This window comes from Lytechinus variegatus, chromosome 1 (assembly GCF_018143015.1).
Source record: "Lytechinus variegatus isolate NC3 chromosome 1, Lvar_3.0, whole genome shotgun sequence".
NCBI lineage: Eukaryota > Metazoa > Echinodermata > Echinoidea > Temnopleuroida > Toxopneustidae > Lytechinus > Lytechinus variegatus.
In genome coordinates, this window is record NC_054740.1 from 77,784,538 (window position 1) to 77,811,504 (window position 26,967).

General features: G+C 35.5%; 1 protein-coding gene across 1 annotated transcript in view; it reads left to right on the top strand.

Annotated features, from left to right (window-relative positions):
• Positions 1–8,321: 8,321 nt before the first annotated feature.
• Positions 8,322–26,967, top strand: part of LOC121423918 (N-acetylglutamate synthase, mitochondrial-like) — a 33,582-nt gene continuing 14,936 nt past the window's right edge. The window contains exons 1-2 of the mRNA XM_041619470.1: positions 8,322–8,378; positions 12,851–13,343. Of these exons, the coding sequence (XP_041475404.1) occupies positions 12,960–13,343 (384 nt within the window). The 5' untranslated portion in view covers positions 8,322–8,378; positions 12,851–12,959. The remainder of the gene's footprint in view (positions 8,379–12,850; positions 13,344–26,967) is intronic.

The following is a 26,967-nucleotide window of genomic DNA, read 5'->3' on the forward strand; positions in this document are numbered from 1 at the left end:
ACATACCACCTGTGGTGTATTGTCGTACTGTATTGTGGATTTGAATGCTGAGTGCTGAGAATCCACCGTTGAAGTTGTGGTAAAAATAAAAAAAATAATAAAAAAGTTTATGGTGAGACTGGCAAGGGCGCCGGAAGCGGATGGGGGGGGGGCAGGGGGGCACTTGCCCCCCCAAATAAAATTTTTTTTGGGGGGGGCAAAACGAGATTTTGCCCCCCAACGTGCCCCCCTGAAAGATGAAAAATGATAAATTATTTAAGGACAAAAGTAAATGAAGGCACTTTTCTGCCTGAAAATTGTCATTTCCATTGTCAAGAATGAAAAAATTTAGCTCCTGACGGGGCAAATACATTATCATAGTAAGCCTCGCGCCTTTTGACGAACAGTTCCTCTGTGAAACATAGCTTTGATAAGCCCCATTTTCCATCTTATTACAGTGTGATACGTTTAACCTTTCAATGAATACATTTCAGACTCAAAGCGAATGGCAAATTGATAGTGGTCCACCGATGATTAGGTTTATAATTCTATGATGCTGGCTGTGTCGTTTAACAAACGCGCGGTCGCCCAGAAACGCTCAGACCGGACCCGATATCACTATATACGCACGTGAACACTAGTTACTCGAGCAAGATATGGAATCTGTCATAGCTGTCAAGCCCAGAAACCATAACATCTCGAGAAACTTGTTTCAATTATTTCATTTTCAACTACATATAAATTGAGTTAATACAGTGATAACAAGAGAGCGGTGTTGGCTCAGTCGGTAACGCGTCTGCCCGTCGAAGTCGAACCAAAGATCGTAGGTTCGAGTCCACCCTGGGCGGATGACTGAAGTCAGTGCGTTGTGTGTAAACGTCAGTCTCCCATGTTTCATAGATGCAGGCTATGTTACAATGGAAAACACTCCGTCCCTCGGATAGGACGTTAAATGGAGGCCCCTTGTAGAGGAGAGTCACCACCTTTGCACGTTAAGAACCCACTGCACTATTCGTATAAGAGTAGGGGAAACCCCGGTGTCGAGGTCCACCTGCACCCCCCCCCCCCCCAATCAGTTATATCGGGAGGAGAGACCTGTGGATCATAGTGATTCAGTTCGCTTTTCGCCTCCCAGGCACAGGTGACGCCAAACAAATAATAATAACAATTCAGTGCCCTAAAGAAAATACCAAGGTCATTTCAACTCAATATAGACATGTTATCAGAAAATTACACTCAGAATAATCATGTGTAGAGGATTATAATTTATAATTTGTAAAAATGGTGAATCCCACTCGAAAGCAACTTAGAGATAATGTTTAGACATGAAAAAAATAAAATCATCTGTGAAAGTGTCTTCCTGACCGGACTCATATTATCCGAGATATGAATAAAAATGTAAAGAATGTAAAAGAAAAAAATAAGCGTTACAGTACTGCTCTACTATAAAAAAAATCTTAAGATATTTTCACAGCCCCGTATTTTCCTCTATTCCTTTTCATTGGCATGATTGGAAGGCGTTTTGTCTGATACTATTTCAGCTCATACGTATTTTAGATTCCAAAGCTTCTTCCCATTACCTGATACTAATCAGATCGAGATGGCAGCTATGTTCTCTGGTTCATCCCAGCTTTTGTTATTCATGGACGTTTGCAAAAATAAAAAAAAAAACAACCCGGGAGTGGGTGGGGCTGCAAGACCTAAATTTTCGAAGAAACGTAAGAGCGAGGGGATTTGTGATGGGGGAGCTTTTGCATTTTCTAGAATAAAATTGAAGGATTTCGTGCACACTTTTGGTGAATTTTGCCCTCTCGATCGGCGGCCCCCGGCTGCGTACGGTCATGTTTGTCATCTTAAAGTCTTTAAAAGGCCTATATTACATTGGTTTGAAACAATTTCGTTTGCAATAAGGCTCGTAATTTGCTGGAACTGCGACCCTGGTCATGAAGAAACACCAGGCTGGGTCAGAAGGGAGGAAACAGAAGGAGCAAAAATAACTCCAAGACTGTTTAATTCTCAAGAAATTTTATTTTTGAATGCACCTAGAAACGCAACTTTTATACTCCGTTTTTACACAAAATCCTTACCGTGGGGGGGGGGTGGGGGTCCCATAGCCTCTCCCGCTCGATCGCTTCGGTATCTCACGCTGTCAAAAATATTGTGCCCCCTTCGGGATTTTGCCCCCCCAAAACTGAAAGTGTTCCGGCGCGCCTGGAGACTGGTCGCTATATCTGTCAAAACTGGTAGCAAGCAAAATGATATAAGCTTCTGCTGTAGAATGTTAACTGGAAAACAAACAAAATTATCTCATATGTTGTATAAATTAGTTAACATTTTACATAAACCCTTGAACCCGGGCCTTGGATCACCAAAACTAGAAATACTTTAGACACCTGTGGGTTGGGAAACGTTTGGGCACAACAGGAAGACGTAAATCCTAAATGGCTAATCCCTGCTCCAGAGTTACGCCAAAATGATATGACTTTTCAAGACTGACACAACGACATTTTTGAAATACCAATGTGTAATTTACAGGATTTTCAAAGACACCCATAACTAATAGAGCCTCATACAACTTAATGAAAAAGATCGAACATATCTCTGTAAAAATGTGGCTACCAACAATCAACGTTTAAAAGGCGCTCGATCCCACAAAACGAACAAACTATATGCTTAAGATAATGCTTTCATTGCCAATAAAGTTTTTATTGTTTACTCGAATTTGGAGGGGGAATCATGAATCAACGTTCCAATATATATATATAACAAAATATGCTGAAGATAACACGAAAGAAAAAAAATAATGAAGATAATGCTTTCATTGCCAATAAAGTTTTTATTGTTTACTCGAATTTTCGACGGTCCTCCGTCTTCTTCAGGAGTATATATAATGTGTGGTATCAATCAGAGAGCGCATCCTCAGACAGATGTTGGGGCGGTCGTGGAGCGGTAGGGAGAGAGGGTCGAATTTTGCTCACAAAATTGGGGAAAAAATCGAAAAAAACAACAACAAAACAATCGAAATCGAAAATGGTGAACCGCATAGCGAGCCGTGGTGATTATTTTTCTCTCCGCTCCACGACCGCTCCAACAACGCTCTTGCGGTGTGACCAGGAGAGATAATTCTTTTTAAACATTGGGTATATTTAATTCTCGTTGAATTTTAATTTACTGTAGGCCCTATATAGTCTTACCTATGTTCCTAAACTGAGGCAGATAGAGAATATATCGAATTGTTGGCGCTCAAAAAATTTGTCTTTTGTTGGAAAAATCTGTGTTATTAAAACTTTATTAATGCCTCAGTTGCTGTATTTATTATCTGTTTTGTGTATTAAAATTCCAAGCAAATTTGTTTAAAGATCTAAATACTTTATTTTACAGATTTATTTGGAATGGAGGCAAGGACAGATTAAAGAGGAAATATTTTTGTAATGACTTTTCTCCCTGTGGGCTCAAGATGGTTGATCCCTATATACATTTTCATTGGCTCAGAAAATGATTTGGGTAAAATTTTTGTTAAATGATAATTACACACTGTTAGAAAATTTATCCTTAAACTAAAAGAAGTTCCTGCAGCAGAGTCTCGAGAACACCTGTAATCTTACCAGACTGCGTAATCTTACAGGAAATTGGTATTTGGTGTGTGTAATCTTACAAATTTCCTTAAATAAAACACTCTTTTCCCCTTTTTCTAACAGACCTGTTCTGTTAAATTGCAGAAAAATTCCTGTTTCATGAATTTAAAGAATGATTCTGGTATTGCTTTCTGCAAAATCTTCTTTTATTTTTCTGTAAAATCAGGGGTTTTTTAACAGTGCAATAGTGGATGGAAATTAATTGAAGTTTCCTTTTTAGACAAATTTAATGCAATGAGGGACATTTTGTGGAAGGCCCACGCACCTGAACAAATTTTGAATAATTTAAATTGTTCCCTACTTGCAGACTCAATCCGGACCTGGTATACTTGTTTAGAGATAAAGCTTCCAGAAAATAGTTTGGTTATGATTATTTGTATTTGGGTTATTCACATTGTATTTGGTTTAATAGAAATGTCAGATCCAAATCTAAAAAAAAAAAAATTATGAAAATTGGTTTAATAAGGGCATAGTTAATCCACCCCAGTTACAAGTTATTTGAAGAATTAGTTCTCGACTTTGAAATTTCAGCAAAATATAGAAAAAATATAATCTTTTATAATACAAAATATTCCTGGTCCATGGTCAGATTGGCATAATAATCCAGATTTAGATTTCCATTCCGAAGTTGTAGATAAATTATTAGAGAAAAGGAACGTTAGCCGATATGCATACTCGATATTTTTCAATCGATGTCTCCCAGATAATTGTATTTCATTTTGGGAAGAGTCGTGCCCTCCTAACGACAAAGACTGGGAGAAAATACATATGCTGAATTTTAAGAGTATATACTATTGATCGATAGCCGCCTCAGATCATTTTATTTCAAGGTGTTTCATAAGACAATTGCCCTTAATGCATTTTTTAAATTAAAATCAAGAGAAAAGATTCCCCCAACTGTTCATTCTGTAATAGAGAGGCTGAAACAATTGTACATATATTTTGTGATTGTCCGGTGGTTAACATTGTATGGGACGATCTTTTATCTATAATAAACCAAAAACAACATTCGAATATTATCATTTCCCCCAATGTAAAGATTTTTGGTATTCAAGGTGATAATTTTCTAATTTTCCTTGCTTTCAAATACTATGTTCACTTTTGTAAATTTAATAACAAAACCCCCAATGTTGTGGAATTCAAAGCTCGTATCAAAGGTATTAAGGGTATTGAATATGTTTTGGCGAAGAAAATGGTAAATTACCTGTACATTTTAAAAAGTGCAGATTAGATATCTAATTTGTTTTAGTGCGTATCAAAAAAAGTTTACACTTTGAAAAAGATCTGGGAATTAAAAAATATACAACGTGTGGGTATTTTTTCACACATAATCTTAGGTTTGGGTCTCATCTATCCAATGAAAATAAAAGTTTTGACAGAATGTTACACTTGGGTGAGCACTGTCCATTTTTGTAAAGCTCGCAGAAATCTGTTTGCGCAGAAATGCTCGTTTTCACGCTGTGTCAATTGGAAAGGGCGAAATCAAACTTACCCTGTGATAAATTTCTCATACATTTCCCTTGCACTTTTAGTCAATTGAAATAAAACGGATACATTCAAGCATCTTGTAACAATTTTGCCGCCCAAATTGACATTTCAACACTTAGTAAGCATAACCTTTAACCTTTTTTGTGCCAGCTGGATCTTAGGACATAACTGAATCTGAACAAAAGTTTATTTCAGACATCTCTAGCATTTTTTCACTATGTTTTTATCATTTAAAGTGGGTTTACATTTCATTCTTCATTCAATACTTGTTTCTCCACACTTTTCCCAAGTTTGACAATGATAAACCAAATGAAAAATCAAGCCTAAGCCGTTTCATGTAAAAAACAGCTCAGTGTAAAGCAAATATCGTCACGATGGCCTCAGTATGTGGGGAAGTGGGGTGGGGCGCAATGCACTCTTCGAAGTGTTTTGGGCAAGGAAACAAGTTTAAAAAGGTAAAAGATATCTTCAAATCAATTTTCCTATCTAAATTCCACATGTTCTTCATGATTAAGGTCTACTTTTATCCACATAACTATTTCAAAGTTCTGCGCAAATCATTTTTCACTAACTTTTCAAAAGTGAGTGGTGTTCACTCAAGCGGAAATATTTTTCGACAGTTATATCGTCATTTGCTTAAATGGATCTGTACCAATGTTAAAGTGTGGAAAAATCTTCAGGAAATTACAAATGTATAATTTTACAGGATTTTTTCAAAGTGTAAACTTTTTTTGATTCTCACTGTATAAATTAAATTATCCCTAAATTTCATACTCAGAGTAAATAATCATAATCATCAAAATATGAATAGGCCACATAAAAACAGCATTATGATCGATAATACCCTAGACTTGCAGGGGCCGCGGAACCAGGGAGGGGCTTCATTCCGAACAAAATAAAACTATCCCTATCAATGTCTCCAAGTTGTTTGTACGTCGGTATGCAGTCTTTAATAAGAGTTGAAATTGATATACATCGAAGTCTAATTTTTTAGCATTGATGACCCTATATACGATTCGTTATAGAGCAGATCATTTTTGTAAAACTTTTTTCCCAAACACTTTGGGTCCGGGCAATGCTTACAATTAAATCTCGAGATACCTCAGTCTGGTGAACAGTGTTGAAATAATATTGACAAACTCTTTTGATCATCCTTCATCATTTCTGTAAACGTCAGCTTATCTGCCAGCTCCATGATAAATCGTTGACGACCGAGGGGCTTTTATTTGCCGTCACCCTCAGCTAAAGGGAAAGCGGAAGAGAGAGAGAGAGAGAGAGAGAGGGGGGGGGGGATTGAAGGAGAAGTGAGAGAGGAATAAGAGTATATTATATTTATTAAAGAAGACAAAATGGCCGCCTCGCAAAAAAGACAACAGCGGAAGGGATATCAATCGAGGCCGGAATAGGAAAATAATAAAATGAAAAAAAAAGTGGAAGGAAAATAAAAGGAAGAAGACAAGACGAAAATGAGAGTTGGGGGACCGACAAATACCTATACCTTTCATTTAGAACAAAATAAATATTCAGCTCGCGCTTCGCGCCCGCATCATTATTCTTGTCTTGTTTTTAAGTCATTCTCGGTTTGTAAGTTAAAACGTCATTGCAAAAGTGCTTAAGATGTCTCGTTTTTCTCTTAATATAATACTCTCGTTGTGAATTTTGTTCATGAATTTATATGAATCTCGATCTTTTTTTTTTTAGACTTACTTTATTATTCATGTATTGCAGTTATAATCTGCCCCAGCTAGGCCTATACTGAATTATGACCTGAAATAAATTCAGACATTCCTACATTGTTTACATTTAATTTTCATCTCATATTAGATTCATGAGTTGAATTAGTAGAGTAATCAGGTGTCACCATGGCAACATACACTTACCGTGCATTCAAATGAGCTTATCCATGCAGAACACTCTGTTGTGTTCGAAATTCAATTTAAATGAATTGGTCGAATGTAGATTTTGGCATTTTCATTGTCATTTTCCACCATTCATCTTTTCCCACCATAATGTTGATTTATGATGACAATTCAATAAATGCCCCCAACGTACATGCCCAAAGTTCATTGACCTTAAATTACATTTGAACGCGTGGCATGACCTGAAACTCACTATAGGATTTTCACTGACTCCCCTATTTCTAAGTTTCATGATAGCTATAGAAATCTATATAGGCCTACTACAAATTATGAATTTCAAAAACTTATCCTCTTTTAATGATTTCAATGTTTACGACGCCGCCCTCGCGGCGCCGTCGGAAAAAAGCGGCACCCTGTCTCGATCTCTGCAGACTTAAGACAATCATGAATTTTTCTGCGAGAAAGATAAGCCGTTACCATGGCAATGGATCTTTTGCAATTACTTTGATGTCTTGATAGGCCTATATCTAGAAATTTATTTTTGAAGGCTAATTGGACCATTGAAATTGACAGGGGAATAGGCCCTATGCCAAAAAGGCTCAATATTTTTTTTTTACATATTAATCCGTTGCCATGGCAACGGCGGAAGAAGGCATTTATAAAACTGACATCAATCGGATGAGTTCAGCACCCTCAAAATAGAGGAAATGACACAAAAAACAAGATTCTAAAGAAATGTCTACTTGAAAAATATGATAATTCCTTGAGGCCCTATTTGGTGATTATCACATACGATCAGGGTGAGCGGAGTTAGGGCAGGCTGCTATCTCAAGGTATGCCCTCGCTAATTCATTCACACAGCAAATATTCATTCTTGAGAATTTGTCATGACGACATCTAGGACCTCCCTCACTTGCGCTTGCGACTCACACATTTTCATTCATCATATAAAAATATAACAATTTTCACGTGTTTTTAGGAGTTTTTAATGTGATTGAAAAAAACCTTAATCTGGTGCAGTTGCGGTGCAATCATCGAAGTTCAAACAGTTATCGGGTTACTTTACATTTTAACGCAGTGTTTCACAATGATTATTAAGGGATTAATTTAATTTTTTCCAATCTTCGTTTTTTCATGTAATGGTCTCCTCTTGGGTGCTTAATTATGCGAGTATACAAAACAATAAGGAATTTGGGACGAATTTAAAATGATAATCAAAATAAGCAGCGTGCGCATCGCGCTTGTGAGGGTGAGCGAGAATTGGGCAGCGTACGGTACCGGTACGTGTACGGTACGTGTGTCACTGCACTGTACAATCGAAAATCGACAATTCGTTCGAAATATACACACGGTATACGGAGCTGAGGCTTGTTAAGCTTAAGCAAGAAGCCAAGAGGATCGGACTTGACTTGGCTTGGTAAGAATTACTAATTCCTGTTGATCGTGAAAAATAACATAAATTTGGAAAATGTATAGATCTGTGTCTTGTTTATGGAATCGAATGCGTTGTTGTGAAACTTTTATTATCATACTTACGGTACGGTACCGTACTTAGAAACTAGAAAGCTTCATTAAATTGAAATGAAACAAGGTCTCAAGGATTGAGATGTTTGCTGTGATTCGTGAATGTGTGGGAGCTCCGGCTCGCTGGCGAAGCGGGCCGGAGCCCGGCCAGCCCAGGACTCGTCCGCGTATACTAGGCAGACATGGTCACTCTCTAAAATGGGGTAGAATTAGTCTTGAGGACTCCATGATGATGTCCTTTTTAAATCCTTTGACATATACTTCTTCATCATTAGTTAGAGTCTTTAACCCTCGCTCATGAGACTAGACACCCAGTCCCAGGTAAACAAAGATGGATTTCCCTAAGTAGGAAATCCATCTTTTCATAATTAATTAGAAATCATGTATGTAGATGTAGTGCGCCCCCTGATATTTGGTGTACCCCCTCAGGTGCCCCCAACCTGAAAAAAAATGGCAGAGCAAAAAAAAAGGAGAAAGCAGAATAGAAAAAACGGAAAAGAAGAAGAAAGAAGAGGAAAAAAAAGAAGACAAGTGAATGAAGAACAAATCTTTCATGTTACTCAGTCCTTCACGTTTATAATTTCGTGGAGCTCAATAAATCGCTCTCCTTATTTTTTTGAGGAGCTCAATTGAGCTCAGAATCGCTCTCCGTGAGGAGCTCAAATCAATTCATTACAATACATGTATGATAAATTGTAGATTTTTCTTAACATATACAATAGCTGTGTTAGCTATTAATAAATCTGTGGTGAAACTAGGCCTGGGTCACGTCAATACGTTTACAAGATGTCGTATGCGCTCCTGCTAAAAAAAAAATTGAAAAAAAAATTGCTAAAATTTCACATTTTACATCTTTATGTCCATGAAATGGCCTTCTTTTTCCATAATTCTTTGAAATTACTTTGATTTAGTTGAAAACTATCAGAAAAATGAAGAATATTCACCTCGTTTCCCGACTCTGATTCAATATCATCAATTTCAATTTCGATTGCTTTATATGATAGCTCGAGGTGGTGATACAAAATTTCAACACAGAATTTTGAAACTCATCAACCCTTATTAAACTAAGAGGGGGGAGGGGTCAATTTTAACCCCCCCCCCTCGACAAATTTTGGCACTACGCCATCGCGCAATTTTTTTTACCGCGCCGCTCACTGACTTTTATTTTCAAGTCTTGCACAAATTTGCGACGCCCGGGTACACGGCTCTAAAATTACGCAACATTTATAAGTGCATGTCAGACCCAAAATTGCTCAAAAATGTTATTCTGTGTACAAAGTCGATGCGAATTGTGTTTTTAAACCAAAAATCATAAATGTATGCTTATTTATACTTTTGTTGGTTTCAATGGATTTATTTCATGCTATTTATGATTGCAAAAGAGTCCCGACAAAGTTCATTGAAAAAAACATTAAAAAACAAAGGTTTGAAAAACAAAGAAATACATGTACAGAAGAATTTAAAAAACAATGAAATACATAAGAAATCAATCATATTTTTGCAATTTTTTGTAGATATTTTTTTGAAATGTAATAACTGACAATCCCATAAAAAATGAGCATTTTGCTAGCTATATAAATTGAGTTAAGGGCCATTCTCTACAGGCAGTTTGCTTTTTTATGGTCCTAGGCTAGCCATATTTTGTTGCATAATTATGTATGATTTGTATATACACATTTTTATGGTTGAATAAACTTGAATTGAAATTGAAACATACACAGAAAAAAAATTAGGAAAAAGTTTCATATGCTTATTTGCTTAATTCATTAATTAAAGAATATTTTTTTTAGATAGTACTATACAGTCTTGTAGTTCACATCCAGCTCTATGCGCATGCAAATTTTCGCAGTGATCACGTGATCAGCGGCCGACATCTGGGGGGGGGGTCAAATTGTGCTTCCTCCCCAGTATATACTTGTCTAAAATAGCCCAGTTGAGATATGGTTAAATATGCTAATTTTAATCACATATTTTCTTAACTCACAAAAAATACATATTTATTTGTTGATAGATTTTCATTATTTTTGTTCCATCTTAGAGCTACTTGAGGTTCACCAAGGTTCTACAAAAGAGTTAAGAAATTTTTACTATGAAATTATTTATGCTTAATTTGTATGAAATTTATTCATAGATCACAAAAAATGCTTCTTTGTTATCTCTTCATCAATTTCAATTCTATGTCAATTTATGTCACCAATATAGTTCACTACTGTGTCAACTGGGCTGAAATGAAAATTGTGTTAAATTTCGTTGCGAGATGCCGGATGAGCTCCACATCATTGATATGCTAGTTTTGATAGTTTTTCTCTTATGACCGAAAATGCTATTCAAATTTGTATAGCAAAATTATTCCCTGTGTGAGGAAAGCAAACGATGTAACCAGCGTTCTCGCCAGTGTATAATACGCATGGTTCAAACACCATGCGTGCGGAAATGGAAATTTCAGCGACATGCGTGGAAAAATTAAATGGAAATATTCAGAAAAAAATAATACACTCCATGAACTCATCTTAGTGATATCAACTTCATTTATCAGGTTGCGCCAAAGTCCCACCAACTTAAGACCACTTACAGGCCTACTACGGCTAGGAAAGTGGCAAGGCGCCCAGCTAGCTCGCGGCTGCTATTGCGGGCATATGACGGCACGGTACGGTCGTTCCGTTGCCTATTCCCCCGTTTGCCCCGCACATCACACCGGCTATGCTCCATGGTGAAACGTCAGATCATAGACTCACACAAAACTTGCATGTCAATCTACACACCATTACGTTGTTTGGTGTTGGAACACACAGTCGTAAATCACTAGGAAGTGTCCGTGATATATTTTGCATTTGTGTATGTGCACGAAAGCCACACGCATGCGCTCAGCTAGCTCAGCGAATTAAGTTGGATGACGCGTCTCGACTCTATTGACCAACTCCATTACATATCACATGACCCTCAATCATGAACGCTGTTTTGTTCCGAAGTTCCCTTTTCTCGAAAATATTTACAATTCATAAGCTGGAAAGCTGCACTTCTCTTTCTTTGGACTGAACGGCTAATGATATCCGCGACTGCTGAGATGTCGCCGCGATGTCTCTGAGACATCGCGAAGACCTGCTGGAGACCAAAAAAAATTATAATACATTGCGGAGACGTCTTCGCGACACTTCTTCACACTGTTTGACCCATTTCAGAAACCACGTGACTGAACGTGTGCTGATATCCCTCCTCCTGCTCCAAGTCAGGTGTATGATCTTTCAAACGTTCCATCGAGACGTCTCCTTGGTGAGAGCGCAAGCCATTTTTGTCTCCAAGACGTCTCCGCGACTGCAGCGACTGATAAGTTGGAGACTGTCGCGGCGACGTCTCCGTTGGTGAGATAGGGCCTTAAGCGTCTCTATTTGATGAAAAGGCCTTCGCTTCTGCGCCCCGCACCCACCCCCCAGGAGTGGCAGCACAAGTCCCCGACATGGGTGAATTTTTTTCTGGCGAGAACGCTGGATGTACCAGCATGAAATTTTTGGCTCTGGCATCTGTCAGGTTAGGGAAAAAGAGATATATGTATGGCAATTTCCAGTAATCTGGCCAGGGAAATTAAGACTTTGACTAAAAAAACTTTATGTTCAGCAGAATTTTTATTTGAGTGTTCTTAACATTATTCCAAACCAAACTTCAAATAAGATAATATCACTTAAAAGTCAATTTTAATTCAATTTCATCTTGGGTCATAGTTACATGTACATGTAGATTTCTGACCGTGGCTGGCAGACTTAGAAAAGACCTCTTGTGCTCGATTCACTGTGTGACACCCATATTGCTTCAAAATTTATTTTGAGTCTGTGTCCGATATAAAAAAAAAGATCTGAAGTATTTTTGGCATTATTCAAAACCTTTCTCAACCATCGAATGGGTAGAAAGTTCCGGATGTAATCCCTTTCTGTACAGTAGTTTGTAATACCCAGTTATTAAAAGTAAATGGTTAAAGGGCTATTTTGAATGAAAATAAAACATTACTGTGAGAGGGTGATACTGCTAGATGCCTTATTCAAATTATAGAAACTTAAAAAAAATTGGCTGTGAAATATTAAATGACCACTAAACTTTTGTAATGTTGAAACACTGTCTACTATTGACATTAATTGCTGACCTTTTATGAAAGCTTATATGGGCTTTAACCTCCAATGATTTATTGCTTCATTTGCATACATGTATGCTTTGTCTTATCCATACTCTCAGCACAAAGAAAGAGCACTGAGTAAACTAATTCATCATATGCCTTTCTGTTCTACTCTGCTTAAAATTGTCAAATATCCATGTAGAAAAAACTAAAATGACATTTTAGATATGTGTGAACTATGTTCCTCTGTGTTTATCTTGCAGATCTCTAAATAAACTATGTGTGACACATATACAGTGTTGGTGAATCTTCTATAGTAGCTGAAAGCAGCCATTCAACCAGAAGCATTCTTGCCTAGAGAATATAAAAAGTATGTCACGCCAATCGATAATTAGTCGAAACTTTTCGGGTCTAACCAAGTGCAACCCACCACCGAGTACACTCTTGAGTGGGGAACTCACCAGCAGTATCATTAAACATGCACAGAATATTAGTGCCAGCCTTTACCTGAGCTGTGCCAACCGAACCCGCACTTTCTCACTACTCGCCAGAAATTCGCGGGTCAGTGACCACTGTGGGTGTGAGGAGACCGGTCTTGATGGATTTAAAGTTGCAAAGGCCCATCCCAATCAGAAGGGTTTTATGTTGCAGTACCAAAGATGGAAGAGTGATTTCTTCAAGATCACCATGCCCAATGACTGGAACTCTATGTACTCTCCCAACCTGACACAGGATCTAAGAAGATTTCTAGAAGAGGTAAGTATTCAAACTTTATATGGAGAAAAAAGGGAAGAAAGTTGGGGACTCCTAACTTTTTTTCACTCAGTGTTATGCTCCCGCAGATGGAGTCTTCATAAGATTTTACACCTCTCATACACTCCTTTTGCCTGTCAGTTTCTAATTTGTTTCCTTGCAGATTTATTATGCATCATTTTATATTTTTTGGTTTACAAGATATCTGTACATCATATGGAATCTAAATGGATTGGCATTGTGAAAAAAAAATCCTGTTACTCTCAGTGACATTAAAAGTCTTACTAATATTTTAGAAGCCTCTCTATCCCCAAAATACTTGTTGAAGGGATGGTCTGGGCTGAAAATATTTATATCTTAATACATAAAAGTAGAATTCACTGAGCAAAATAACATTAAATCATAATTTTTTCATTATTTCATACTTGTATGAATAATATGTCTCCCTTATAGTGAAATAAAATTCAGCAATAAATATAATTAATGCACTTAATCATTTGTCAATCCAATTTTCTAGTTCTTCGAGGAAAAAAATTGAATAAACCTAATTTCATATAATAAAATACAAAAGAACAAGTGGGGATGTTACATCATCAGCCCATCTAATGAATATTCATGACAACTGTTTTCACAAAATAAAGCTAAATTTTAAAATTCAATAACTTTGTTATTTGTTATCCGATTTGATTAAAAAAAATTCTGCATTTTGCTCCGTGAGTTATACTCTATTAAACTATAAATATTTTCAGCCCGGACCATCCCTTTGTATTTAATGAACAATGAGAAATTGTGTAATAAATTGGATATTCCTTGCTACATGTAGCTTATCGAGTCTGTAGATACATGTTCAGTTCACATTTAATCATCAAGTTACGTATCCTTGAATGAACCTTAGCACACCACAACTCACTGCACAAGTACCCACTATCACTGTCAGTCACACCGATGCATCTTTTCTATTCTAATCCACTAGCATTTTTTGGGGGGTATATCAGACAGCAGTGCCTGAATTTGAACACAATCGAACCATGATCTTAAAATCCTGAAGGTTTATCATGTTCATGTAGTAGTGTGAGGATATACTTCATATTGTTTTAGATTGATCTATCATGTCACTGCTAATGAATAGCTAGGAATAGAGATGCACAAACATTGATGACAAGATGACCTCTGTCTGGCATGGCAGAAGAGAAAATAAACTTGAAGAGAAGGGCATATGTCACATATTGATATATCTCAGATTAACTTTAATTACATTACAGTATAAACATAAACCCTATTCATATGTACAACATTAGACTTGTAATTGAGCATGTACATGTCTGCAGTGCTGAACAGAGAGAATTACATGTAAATAGGAAAGAGGTAGGAAAGTAAATGTGAAAAAAAAGTGATGGTTATGTATAAATCAGAATTCCGTTTCCTATTCCTAAACATACATGTAATTTTGGCTATATTCTTGGTTTATTGAAACATGTTAATAAAGAGTTAATGTATTTTCCCCACATTTGGCTGTGTTTCATGCAATCTCGCATTACCTGATTAGGGACAGATTTTAAATAGGTTTACAAACTATAGATGAGGGGGAATTCCTCCCTTCCCCTGAAAAAAAAATCTATAGTGAAATTAAACAGCATTTTTTTTCAATAAAAAAATGCATAAATGGGTGTGATTTCTCAAAATCTGTCATTGAATGTGTATAAAGTAATGTATTTGATTGCCCCTCCTTTCCCTTACCAATTATACCAATGTAAAATTCACAACAAAACTTAAAACTTGCTCTTCATCTGTTCAGCATTGTGGATTTTATGCTCTTCATGTCAATTATTTTATTTTTATGAAAATTGTTAAACTTTTTTAAATGTCATAAATTCTTCTCTTTTTTTTACATCCAATTTGAAAACAACACCATATGCTGATGCTGGGTTGTAATTTACAATGTATGCTTCAGGAAAGCACTTTTATTGCTACAACAGTAATATGGTTTATGCAGTGCATGTATTATTCAAGCTTGGATTTAATTGTGAAACTAATACCACTGCACTATCGGAAATGTCATGAAATGTCTCTTAAATTGAACCAAAGCCACAATCAGAATATGCAATGCTCTGGAAGATATCCGGCAATCAGACCAAGACTCTCAAGAAAATTGCCCTTTACCGCTTACCTATTACCTGAGATGAGCTGAAATTTAGGAAACCAAGCATGTGTTTTATTAACGTCATATCCAGGCTTTAGGCCAATTCGTCTCCCTATTCCGGCTGTTTTGGTGATGAATTTGAGAGGGTACGCTTGTCCCGGAGGGACTTAATAACATTATTGAAAGCAGGATATGGACATTGTTGGAAGTTATGCATGAAAACATATGGTAATGACAGACTTTCATATTACACCTTGTCTCAATGTTTTTTTTTCCTGAAATGAAACATACCTGTATGTGCTACATTTGGATGATGATGCAGTTTTCCAACAGTTTCACATCTTATGCAGATAGCCTTTCACAACAGAGTAAAATGTGCAGGGGAAAGAGGAGGGGTGGGAAGGGTAAAAAGGTAGAGAGCGAGAGAGAAGAAAATTAAGTAAAAAAATGCAAAGGAGGGTATTAAAAAATTCACTTCATACATGTAGCATTAAAAACTTCGTAAGTTAACATATAGTGATGTGGGGGAAGTCTTACATGTACATGTAACTATTCCATGATACTATTAAAAAAATGTTGTCTTTTTAATCTTGGACCTTTCTTTTTCCACATCACCTGCTTCTCTTTATACATTTTATTTACAACAAGTTTTAGCTTGAGTGATACCAACAAATTAAATTTTAAAAACAGTTTAGCAGTGTGTCTGTTTTTTGTTAAATGGTTAGGGGTTTTTGCCGTATATATGAAAGACAGATGGTATTTACATCTGATAATGGTTGCAATCAATTCAAGTATTTTGGGTCCTTCATGTATGGCACAAAAGCTTAGTAATTGATGATCTATGGATTGCTTGCTCATAATGATCAATGGAATCCATAATAAAAGAAATAGACATTTTGAAACATGGGTTCCGTTGCATTTAAACGCAAGAAAAAAATCATTGCAAGTCCCAAATGCACGCTGTTGATTGGTTGAAAATCAAGTTGCGCATGACTTTTAGAGTTGCGATTGATTGCAACTCTTTCTGCAATGCGCCCATGATCTTTCACTGAGCTTTTGTTTTAATGAACTCATATTTTGCATTTTCATTTTTATAGAGCTGAACCACTTCCACATGTACACGTACAGGTGTAGTATGATTTTACTGGCCAATTATAATTCCACAGGGAATATTTTGGAGGAAACCAGTGACCTCTTTAACATTTCCAATTCTGCCATTGATGGCTGATCCTATTCCAAGGTGTGTTTATAGTATGTACTTTCCTGTGTTGGAGATTTTAAGTTTACTTGGTTTTCAGCAAGTTTTTCACAACTTTATTTGATAAAGTGTGAAAATGTATGTATATTGTGTATTCATGTATTCACCTTTACTTCCAAAGATATTCTCTCTCAATTAATGCTCTCCCCAATTACTGTTTTGCTTTAAATAACTCTCGAGTGCAATTACTTCGGGCACATCTCAAAGGGTTATCAAACCTTGACTATATTGATTGGTTCCTTGTGAACCAAATGTTAATTTATGATACTGAAGTCTAGCTATCAGAATCTCTACTGAAAAGTCAGCTGGATTTCTGTTTTCAATTTTTATGCTGATTAGATTGAATTAGATTGCCCACACAAGAAAATGAAAGGTAAATAATTTTTATGATTCTAAGGTAATACTCGTCCCTGTTGAAGAGCAGGTGCATTAGTTACAGTCCTGACATCCTCCCACTGTTTCAAAACGGAAATTACTTTTATCTCTCCATGGCCTTGATATGGAGCTTGAGATTGATATCAGAATGAATTTCCATACTGCCTTTCAATGAAGAAGATTAAAAATAATCCTTTTTGTGGGGGGGGGGGGATTGGTTGTAAATAGGTTAATTCTATGCATTGAGAGTGATGTAATGAATATTGCTGGAGGGATTCTGAGGTTTTATCATTGGTTATGTTAATGGATGTGTACAGTGTAGAAAGGGGAGAAAAGGTATCATAATCACATAGACTACTAGAAAGCAAAAATAAGCCCTTTGAAGTTAATGATATTTGTTGCAATGGCTGAGAAAATACATTGATTTAGATCATATCATGTGATGCACTATGGACCAATCACGCTTTGCTATCTGTCTTGGCTATCTAATGTAAATACATATTTTGTTACATTTCTCCTGTGAATATAATTTAAAGAAGTAAAGTAATCATTAAAAAACCTTTGAATAGAAACTGAAGTGTAATTTTTTTTAAAGATTTAATGTATATAAAAAAGAATAAAATAGATTACCTCAAATTCATATGTTTTCACTGAAAAAAATATGAAGAGTGCACAGAGAGGGGGAGGGAAATAAACTCATATCATTATTGTATTGAATTTATTGATCAAAATTAAAAATTGTTAAATGTCATCAAATGAGATTGAGTAGTAGGCCTAACTGGCATGTGCCTACATAAAGCATTGATATCGTTTGCTTCCTGTTTTCAAATATATGCAAGGAGTCTATTTTTGGTTGTTTACAGAACACCTCTCATGTAACAAAAAATCACTCTTTAATAGAGAGTAAGCACTGGAAATATCAAGGTTCATACATGTATCAATGGGAATGATAAAATAGCCAAGAATTTTAAAAGCTTCTCAGCAAAACATACAAATGTTATGTGTGGGTGGTATGTAAAAGGGTAAGGTTATAGTGACTGGTGGAAGGGATATTATGGGTTTAAAAGCATTTCAAACAGTGATCTTTGTCCTCAGATGTATTATGTATTTTATGCAGTGATTTTCTGAGGGATAAGTTATTGAATGATACTTTGATCAAAGTTAGCACAAAATATTTTGAAAATTATGATAACTTTCACATAGATTTTTTTTAGGTTGCACAGATATTTGCTGTGCGAAAAAAAGTTTTTTAAACATTTGGTGTGTACGAGGCAAGATGAATCTTTTTGCATTTTAAGAATGCAGTCTGTATTGCATGCTAAAAATATGCTTATCACTTTGAATTGTGCTTAGTTTTTACGAGATGTCATAACACGTTATAAAAGTTTGAAAATTATTGCTTGATGGATTTTCGTCAGATTTGATTTTATTCTTTCATTTTTCTGCTTATATCAAAACTCACTTGGCATTTCCCTCTAACATTACATGTACATATAGATAATAATTGAAGTTGTGGTTGTCTTTACTTCTTCATCTCAATTAGATGTTGAACTGTTCGTGGTATTTCCTGGAATAGTCAAGTGGGATAATACAGATGTAAATAGGGAGGAAGAGATGTCATATAAAGAAGATAATCATACTATAGAAATCCTAATTTGGAAGAATGCATAATGACCTTGAGGAAAATTAATTGTTTATCTTCTGTAGATATGAAATGTCTTCTGTAATTCATTAGATACATTTATTAAAAAAAAGTGAAATCAGGTTTGAGTACATTTCTACGTGGTTATTGTGGAAAGATATCACAATGAACCAAAATATTTATGGCTGTTCTTTACATGTACTTATTATTTCTGTGAACTCATTCAAAAGAGTGATTTGGATACAATTCCTCCCTCAGTCTGCCTCCATCGCTTTCTTGTAAAACTGTAGAGCATTTAAGTGAAGCTTACACTGCACACTGTTTGTTTTGGAAGGAAGCAATTATGCAAGCCACCATTTATGGAGGCTGAGACGGTACTTGATGATATCAGCTTTCTGGTGCTTCAGGCCCCTGGATGGGCACAGGGGGTCAGGGTATGTCTACATAGATGGCAAGTTTCCATCGCCTTGGGTTTCCGTTCTTAGTTTCTTGCAAATTATCACATTCAAAACAAGCTCAAGACTAATTGTAATGAAAACTAACTTTGTGGGCTATTTCAATGGAGTGACCAGTCTAGAAATTACGATCATGAGTCAACTTAGATTTATTTGGCAATTTTATTTGGTAAATTATCCAGATAATTTGCTGGCTGAAGCACACTCTGGTTTTGGCTCAGGTGTCTTTCTACATTACGGCATGCTATTTAAAAGATGTAGCCCAAATTGATGGGCTCCATTATCCAAGGTCACATTCCCTTTTATGGTTTCTTCAATCTGGATGATGGATAATCAGGGAAGAATCTGAGCATACTGAGCCTGATGGATATCTGCCTAGTTAAAAGGAGATAGTCTGTAACCTCTTTCTCTGTGTGATGCTTCAAGCATCAAGGTGGAATTGCTAGATAGAGGCCACCTTTCTTTTCTATGTTCTCTGGGGACTTTGTTTTTGTCAAATTACAGCCTTTCCTATTCCGCTCCTCCAAAGTGGCTTTCTTTGATTTTTATATTAAGGTTGCAATTTGTACATTCTATGTATCATGTAATTCACAAAATATGATGGCAAGTTGGTTATGACCGTCACTTCAAAGATGCAATGATTTGTTCATTGTTTGTTTCTTAACAATACATATTTTTAGTATTTCAGAAGAAAATAAGATGAATGTGTAGGGCCTACATGTATATCCTATGGATGAAATGAAAATAAAATTCAGGAAATCTATTTAGGTAGAGATCCAGAATGAAATAAAAGTAACTCTTTTTTTATATCCCTTGAGCATGAAATAGGCTGAAAATTACAGGTATTTAGTTGAAAGAGGAAAGTAAATACATTAGCTTGTTACAAATTTTAAAGATTATTATAAAATAGGCATTTATATAGCGCCATCTATCTAGAAATATTCTATTCCGAGGTGCGATGTTATTATTAATATTACCCCGGCTTTAGCTCGAGCGCTCTTGCATTCAAGGAATTAATCCTGCTGGGTACCCATTCACCTCAACTGGGTTGAGTGCAGCACAATGTGGATAAATTTCTTGCTGAAGGAAAATATGATTAGGATACATGTATGTAGTTTGTTGTATCAGACTTTGGATAATTTGGAACTGGCTTATAGAGATGTGCCTTTTGTCTTTAATAAGATCTCAATGCTATACAGCTGCTGTTCTCTTCATCATTAACCTCCAGAAATAGACAGACCTGCACAAGTGTGTGCAGCATGTGATAAATGCTGTTAAGATTTTATATGCTTCTTTTATTCAATTCATACCCCTTTCTGTTTCATGATTCACACACAAATAATCTGGATGTGTGATGCATTCATTGAAATTAAATGCCTACATTGAAATTAAATCTTTTGACTTCACAATTCGGAAGACATTACTGAGCTACATTGTACACATGTAACTGTTAACTTTTCTGTGCTGCTGGCACTGAATGGGATCTACTTGCTTGACCTACATGTACATGTATGACCTCTGGAACTTCGGGTTCTTGTTATATTGTGTGATGGTTACATGGTACATATACCATGGATGTATTCCCTAATGGTTAAGTATACCATGAATGAATTAGCATTCAAAATCCAAGTGGACCCCCACTTGTGAAATAATCTGATAATTCACCAAAAAATAGCCTTTTTGTTTTGCAGAAAATCTATAAAGTTGACTCAAGAAGAATCCTCAAACCATGGGCCGTATGGTCCAGTGGTTAGAGCATTGGACTCATAATCGCAAGGTTGTGAGTTCGAATCCCAACTCTGCCATTGTCTCCACTTTGATAAAAAGGCCCAAGAGTGAGTTCTGTTGTCTATTACGTCAGCCACTATGACTGATTAACCTAGACGTACAATGTTTCCAAGGTAATTGGTTATATACCAGCTTGGCGTTTACCAGCAAAAAATGCTGTCCTGCCGAGTTCCTACGGGAGTTACCACAAACAGAAACAGAAACAAAAATCCATACGTTTCTATCAAAGGACATTAAATTTGCTTGAATAGTTGCATTTACTTCAACATATAGGATCACATTCATGTATGAAAATGGTATTAGCTTGCCAAACCATGACAATTTTATTGAAATATTCTAAAATATATCAAAGTTATAGGGAATTTCAAAATATGCATTTTTCCCAAACAAGGATTGTGCAAATGAATGAGATGGTGATGAAATTTCTACATGGAGGTCTTCCTTTCTGCATTTATATGCGTTTTCTTTGAATTGACAAGATACTGTATGTATTTCTCTGAAGAGACTAGTATCAAGTTGATGTGAGTGAAAATGAAAAGGGAAAAGGATACCACCCCCTCCCAACACACTCACACAAACCTGCAGTAAACAAGCTCGTCTGCTCGGTGATAATTCTAAATTTGTATCTGTTTTGCTGCATGTGCAATAGATGACTGTAATTTCCTACTCCATGCTCACTCATGAATCTGTCTGCCTATGTGTCATCTTACTTCCAGTTTTTTGGGGGTTTTGGTGTTTCCATGGCAGCAGTTTTAGGTAGAAGAATTTGGTGTTGAAATAAATCGTGTTGACTCTCTTGGAAGTCTTTTGATATGATTTTGCAGTTATTACATATTGTACATGTATTGACATATCCACTGAGAGCGCTGTATGTACAGTATTGGTAAAACATACTCTAGGTTTGGCTTTCAATTCGCTTTGATAGCATTGTGTTGACCCTTTTGGAAGTCTTATAAATTTAATTTCCTTATGCTAGTATTGTGTTAATTGCATTTTCAAAAATGTATTTTATTTTTGCATTTTTATTTTGTTTTTATTATTTATTTTATTTTTTTGCACAAATTGGTATTTGCTGCATGCCCTTATCAGGCATCAATTTTTTCATCTGTTAAGAAAAGATAGCGAGTGTCAGACCATGGACCTATTATGGTCAGACTGGTCATATTGCTATAAAAACTACCCACATCTCATTCATGTGAAACTGGATGTGTGATGATAGGTTTGCAATAAATGAAAAATGAAACTTCAAAGTTATCACATTGTTTTATGTGTGGGAGACTGGCAGTGTGAATAGAACAGGGGAGCAGACTAATTATGAAAACCTCGCTATTAAAACATACTCTTGAAGTTGGTAGTCTGGGATACTGCACGTAGCTCTCAGGCAGAAATAGGAAGTGAAATGTTTAAAGGGACTATCTGTAATTCCCACAGTTGTAGTGTATTCATGTAGTGAAAGGGTGTCCATGAATGATGCCTTATATTGATTCACAACATGATACATGCAAGACCTACAGCTGTAACAAGATTATTTATTGATTTAGTAGGACACTGATATTATAAAACAAAGCATGTTCGAAGTGTAACACAAGGCTATGGGCATGGCTAGCTTGAGACACAATCACTATAAGAAATATTTTGTTCAAATTGCATTTCAAGCAACCGAAATATTAAAGGGATGGTCCGGGCTGAAAGTATTTATAGCCTAATTAATATAGTAGAATTCACTGAGCAAAATGCCAAAAATTTCATCAAAATCGGATAACAAATAATAAAGTTATTGAATTTTAAAGTTTAGCAATATTTTGTGAAAACAGTCATTCATTGGGATGGCTGATGATGTCACATCCCCACTTATTCTTGTGTATTTTATTATATGGAATTATGTTTATTCAAATTTTTACCTCCAAGAACTAGAAAAATTGGATTGACAGTTCATTTAGTGCATTAGATATTTATTGCTGCAACTTATTTCATTATAAGGGAGACATATTTTTCACACAAGTATGATTTAATGAAAAAAATGTGATTTTATGTAATAACATAAGAAAACAGAAAGGGGAGATGTGACATCATCAGCCCACCTAATGAATATTCATGACGACTATTTTCACAAAATCTTGCTAAACTTTAAACTTCAATAACTTTATTATTTGTTATCCAATTTGATAAATTTTTGCTCAGTGAATTCTATCTATATGTATTAAGATATAAATATTTTCAGCCCGGACCACCCCTTTAATGGAAGACTTTACAATTTCACAAGGAATTTGCTTTTCCCAAAAAAAATATGTACATATACATACATGTATTACTTCCATAGTTGTTTGCAAAAAGCTTTTTCAATAGATATTTCTGGGGTGTATCTTCTATAAATTGATTTTATCCAAAAAAAAAAAAAAATGGTAATAACTAAACATGGATCCAGCAAAAGTATTGGTCAAGAATATATTTTTATTACAGGTAAAATCCACCTTTGGTAAAAATTAGGCACAGGTAACTTTTTGCAGCACTGCTAAGAAGCTTTTCAAATGAACATGTATCAGTAATCTATTTCTGAGAGCTTTTTTGAAAGGTAAATGTACTTTCTGATTTAACTTGGTAGTGTCCATAATCAGTCAATCTGTTGATTTTACCCCGGAGTTAGGATATTAGATCTACATCCATTGAGAGTATGAAAAGGGAGCCTCTGTACAGACAGAAACCAGAATTAGATTAATTGATCAAAAATTATAGTGAAACCCAGTAAACCTAACTCTAATTAAATAGCCAAAATTGTGCTTTAGCATTTGATTGAAATTATAATTTTTAAAACTTGCCTATAAATACATGTAGGAAATTGATGATTATGCTAGGCCCAGAAATGAAATTGCTGTATATGTTGGGATATAAATGAACGTGATTATGCATCAGTTATCAATGTCTGCAGGAGACTGCCTTGGTAATCTAATTTGGGGAGCAGATTACTCCATGAAAATTAGTTTTTTTTTAAAATAAATCCAGGAGTATTGCATAGTTAGAAAACCAAGCAAGCCTCTCCCAGATTCTTTCTTTCTATTTTCCTCTTGTCCAATTTTCCCATAACATGAAAATCAGAGTGGGGGACTCATTACTATTATTCATGTAGAACTGCCTATTCTAAAATTATGGGAATATAAATGAGATTAATATTAGAATTGAAAGGTATTTTTTATGATTGGTCTTTTTATAGATCTGCTTTATGTATATCACATAAATCATATCATTTTGAATATTAACTCAAGTCATTAATTTGTTGATTCATTCATGTGTATTTGATTGTTTTTTTAATGGAAATGTTGAGTATTACCGGTAAATCAAAATCCATTGAGTCCTTACTAATAATTCAGAAATCAATTTCACTAATGAGTCAGAAGAAATTTAATTATCCTCAGTGATTGAGCTTGACCCAGTGATTGAATTTGAAATTATGAAGAGGGATGTTCACACTCTTGGATAGAAATTAGTTACCGGGTAATAATTTCAGGTAATGTGAAGTGATATTCCTGTAAAATCTATTTGTCTCGCCTGAACAAAACTCGGTAGAGACCTACATGTACATACAATGTACATGTACTTCCTTTTCCCTGTTGGTCTGTTAGGGGGTGTTTATGCTTCCATTGCGGAGACAGAATCAGTGTTTTCAAACATTGGTTCACAAACATGGTTCTGGGAGTGCTGTTTATGCTTCGTTTTTCAGAGGCAAAATCACGATTTGCAGCTGGCTTTTGGTAAGTTTATATCATTTAAATAAAAGTAAGCATGGATGCAACAGTGATTTGGACTAATCATACATTAAAACGCTGATTCTTGCTTGAAAAGTGGAGGCATAAACATGCCCTTAGTCTGTTGGTCTGTTCCAAAATATTATTTTTTTTTTCAACTTACATGTAATCGCATTTCTTTATTTCTGCATCAATAAAGTTCATACTTGGTACATATGATCCTTGGATAATACCACATGTGTGTCCATGAGAATGATGGGTCAAAGGTCAAAAAGTCAAATGATAATGGTAAAGTTTTTGTCTCACCTGCGAAGCAGAGTGAGACTATAGGCGCCGCTTTTCCGACGGCGGCGGCGACGGCGGCGGCGGCGTCAACATCAAATCTTAACCTGAGGTTAAGTTTTTGAAATGACATCATAACTTAGAAAGTATATGAACCTAGTTCATGAAACTTGGCCATAAGGTTAATCAAGTATTACTGAACATCCTATTAAAGTTTCATGTCACATGACCAAGGTCAAAGGTCATTTAGGGTCAATGAACTTAGACCATGTTGGAGGAATCAACATTGAAATCTTAACCTGAGGTTAAGTTTTTGAAATGTCATCATAACTTAGAAAATATATGGACCTAGTTCATGAAACTTGGACATAAGGTTAATCAAGTATCACTGAACATCCTGCATGAGTTTCACGTCACATGTCCAAGGTCAAAGGTCATTTAGGGTCAATGAACTTTGGCCGAATTGGGGATATCTGTTGAATTCCCATCATAACTTTGAAAGTTTATGGATCTGATTCATGAAACTTGGACATAATAGTAATCAAGCATCACTGAATATTTTGTGCAAGTTTCAGGTCTCATGATTAAGGTCAAAGGTCATTTAGGGTCAATGAACTTTGGCCAAATCAGGGGTATCTGTTGAATTACCATCATAACTTTGAAAGTTTATTAGTCTAGTTCATTAAACTTGGACATATGAGTAATCAAATATCACTGAACATCCTGTGCGCGTTTCAGGTCACATGACCAAGGTCAAAGGTCAATGAACTTTGGCCGAAGTGGGTGTATCAGTTGAATTACCATCAAAACTTTGAAAGTTTATGGATCTGATTCATGAAACTTGTACATAAGAGTAATCAAGTATCACTGAACATCCTGTGCGAGTTTCAGGTCACATGATCAAGGTCAAAGGTCATGTAAGGTCAATGAACTTTGGCCATGTTGGGGTTTTTTGTTGAATAACCATCATATCTCTGTAAGTTTATTGGTCTAGTTCATAAAAAGTGGACATAAGAGTAACCATGTATCACTGAACATCTTGTGCGAGTTAGAGTAGTATTCAAAGTCAGCACTGCTGCTATATTGAACTGCGTGATGCAGGTGAGACGGCCAGAGGCATTCCACTTGTTGTTCATATTGCTCTCATTAAATCATTTCTGTATCAATTATGTTGACACTTGGTTCAAATGACTTGTGGTTCATGAACCACCTTGTTCTTTCTCTTTGTCTCTTTATGTTTATAGTGTATTCATAGAAATTTACAAATGGATGTCAAGTCCACCAAATGTTGATTTGAATCAATAAAGAAAAATCAGACAAGCATAATGTTAAATTTTTTTATTATAATCGGATGTAAAATAAGAAAATGACATTTTAAAGTTTCGCTTATTTTTCACGAAATAGTTACATGCACAATTTAGTCAGGTGCAAATGCGAAGATCGATGATGTCACTCACTATTTCTTTTGTTTTTTATTGTTTGACTTTATTTCATTTTTTACAGATTTGACAACTTGACTGAACCATAAAATGTTGAACAATGGTAATCCCTCTTGTTCAGGGAGAAATAAAACTTTTTTTTTCACAGGTTAATGAGAAAATTAGAATATTTATTATTTCAAATAATAAAATATAAAAGAAATAGTGAGTGATGTCATCATTTCCCTCATTTGCATACTGACCGGAACGTGCATATAACTGTTTTGTAAAATTAAGCAAAACTTTAAAATGTCATTTACTTGACATCTGATTTTGATGAAATTTTCAGTGTTATACTTGTTGGATTTTTCTCTTTTTATTCAAATCAACTTTTGATGAGGTGGACTTGGCCTTTAATAGAAGATAAATGTCATTTATGTCTATTTCTATTTTATGAAGTCAGTAAAGGTGTATAAATGTAGTTTATTTTAACTTAATTGACATTACTTGCCTACTTTGTGATATTTGT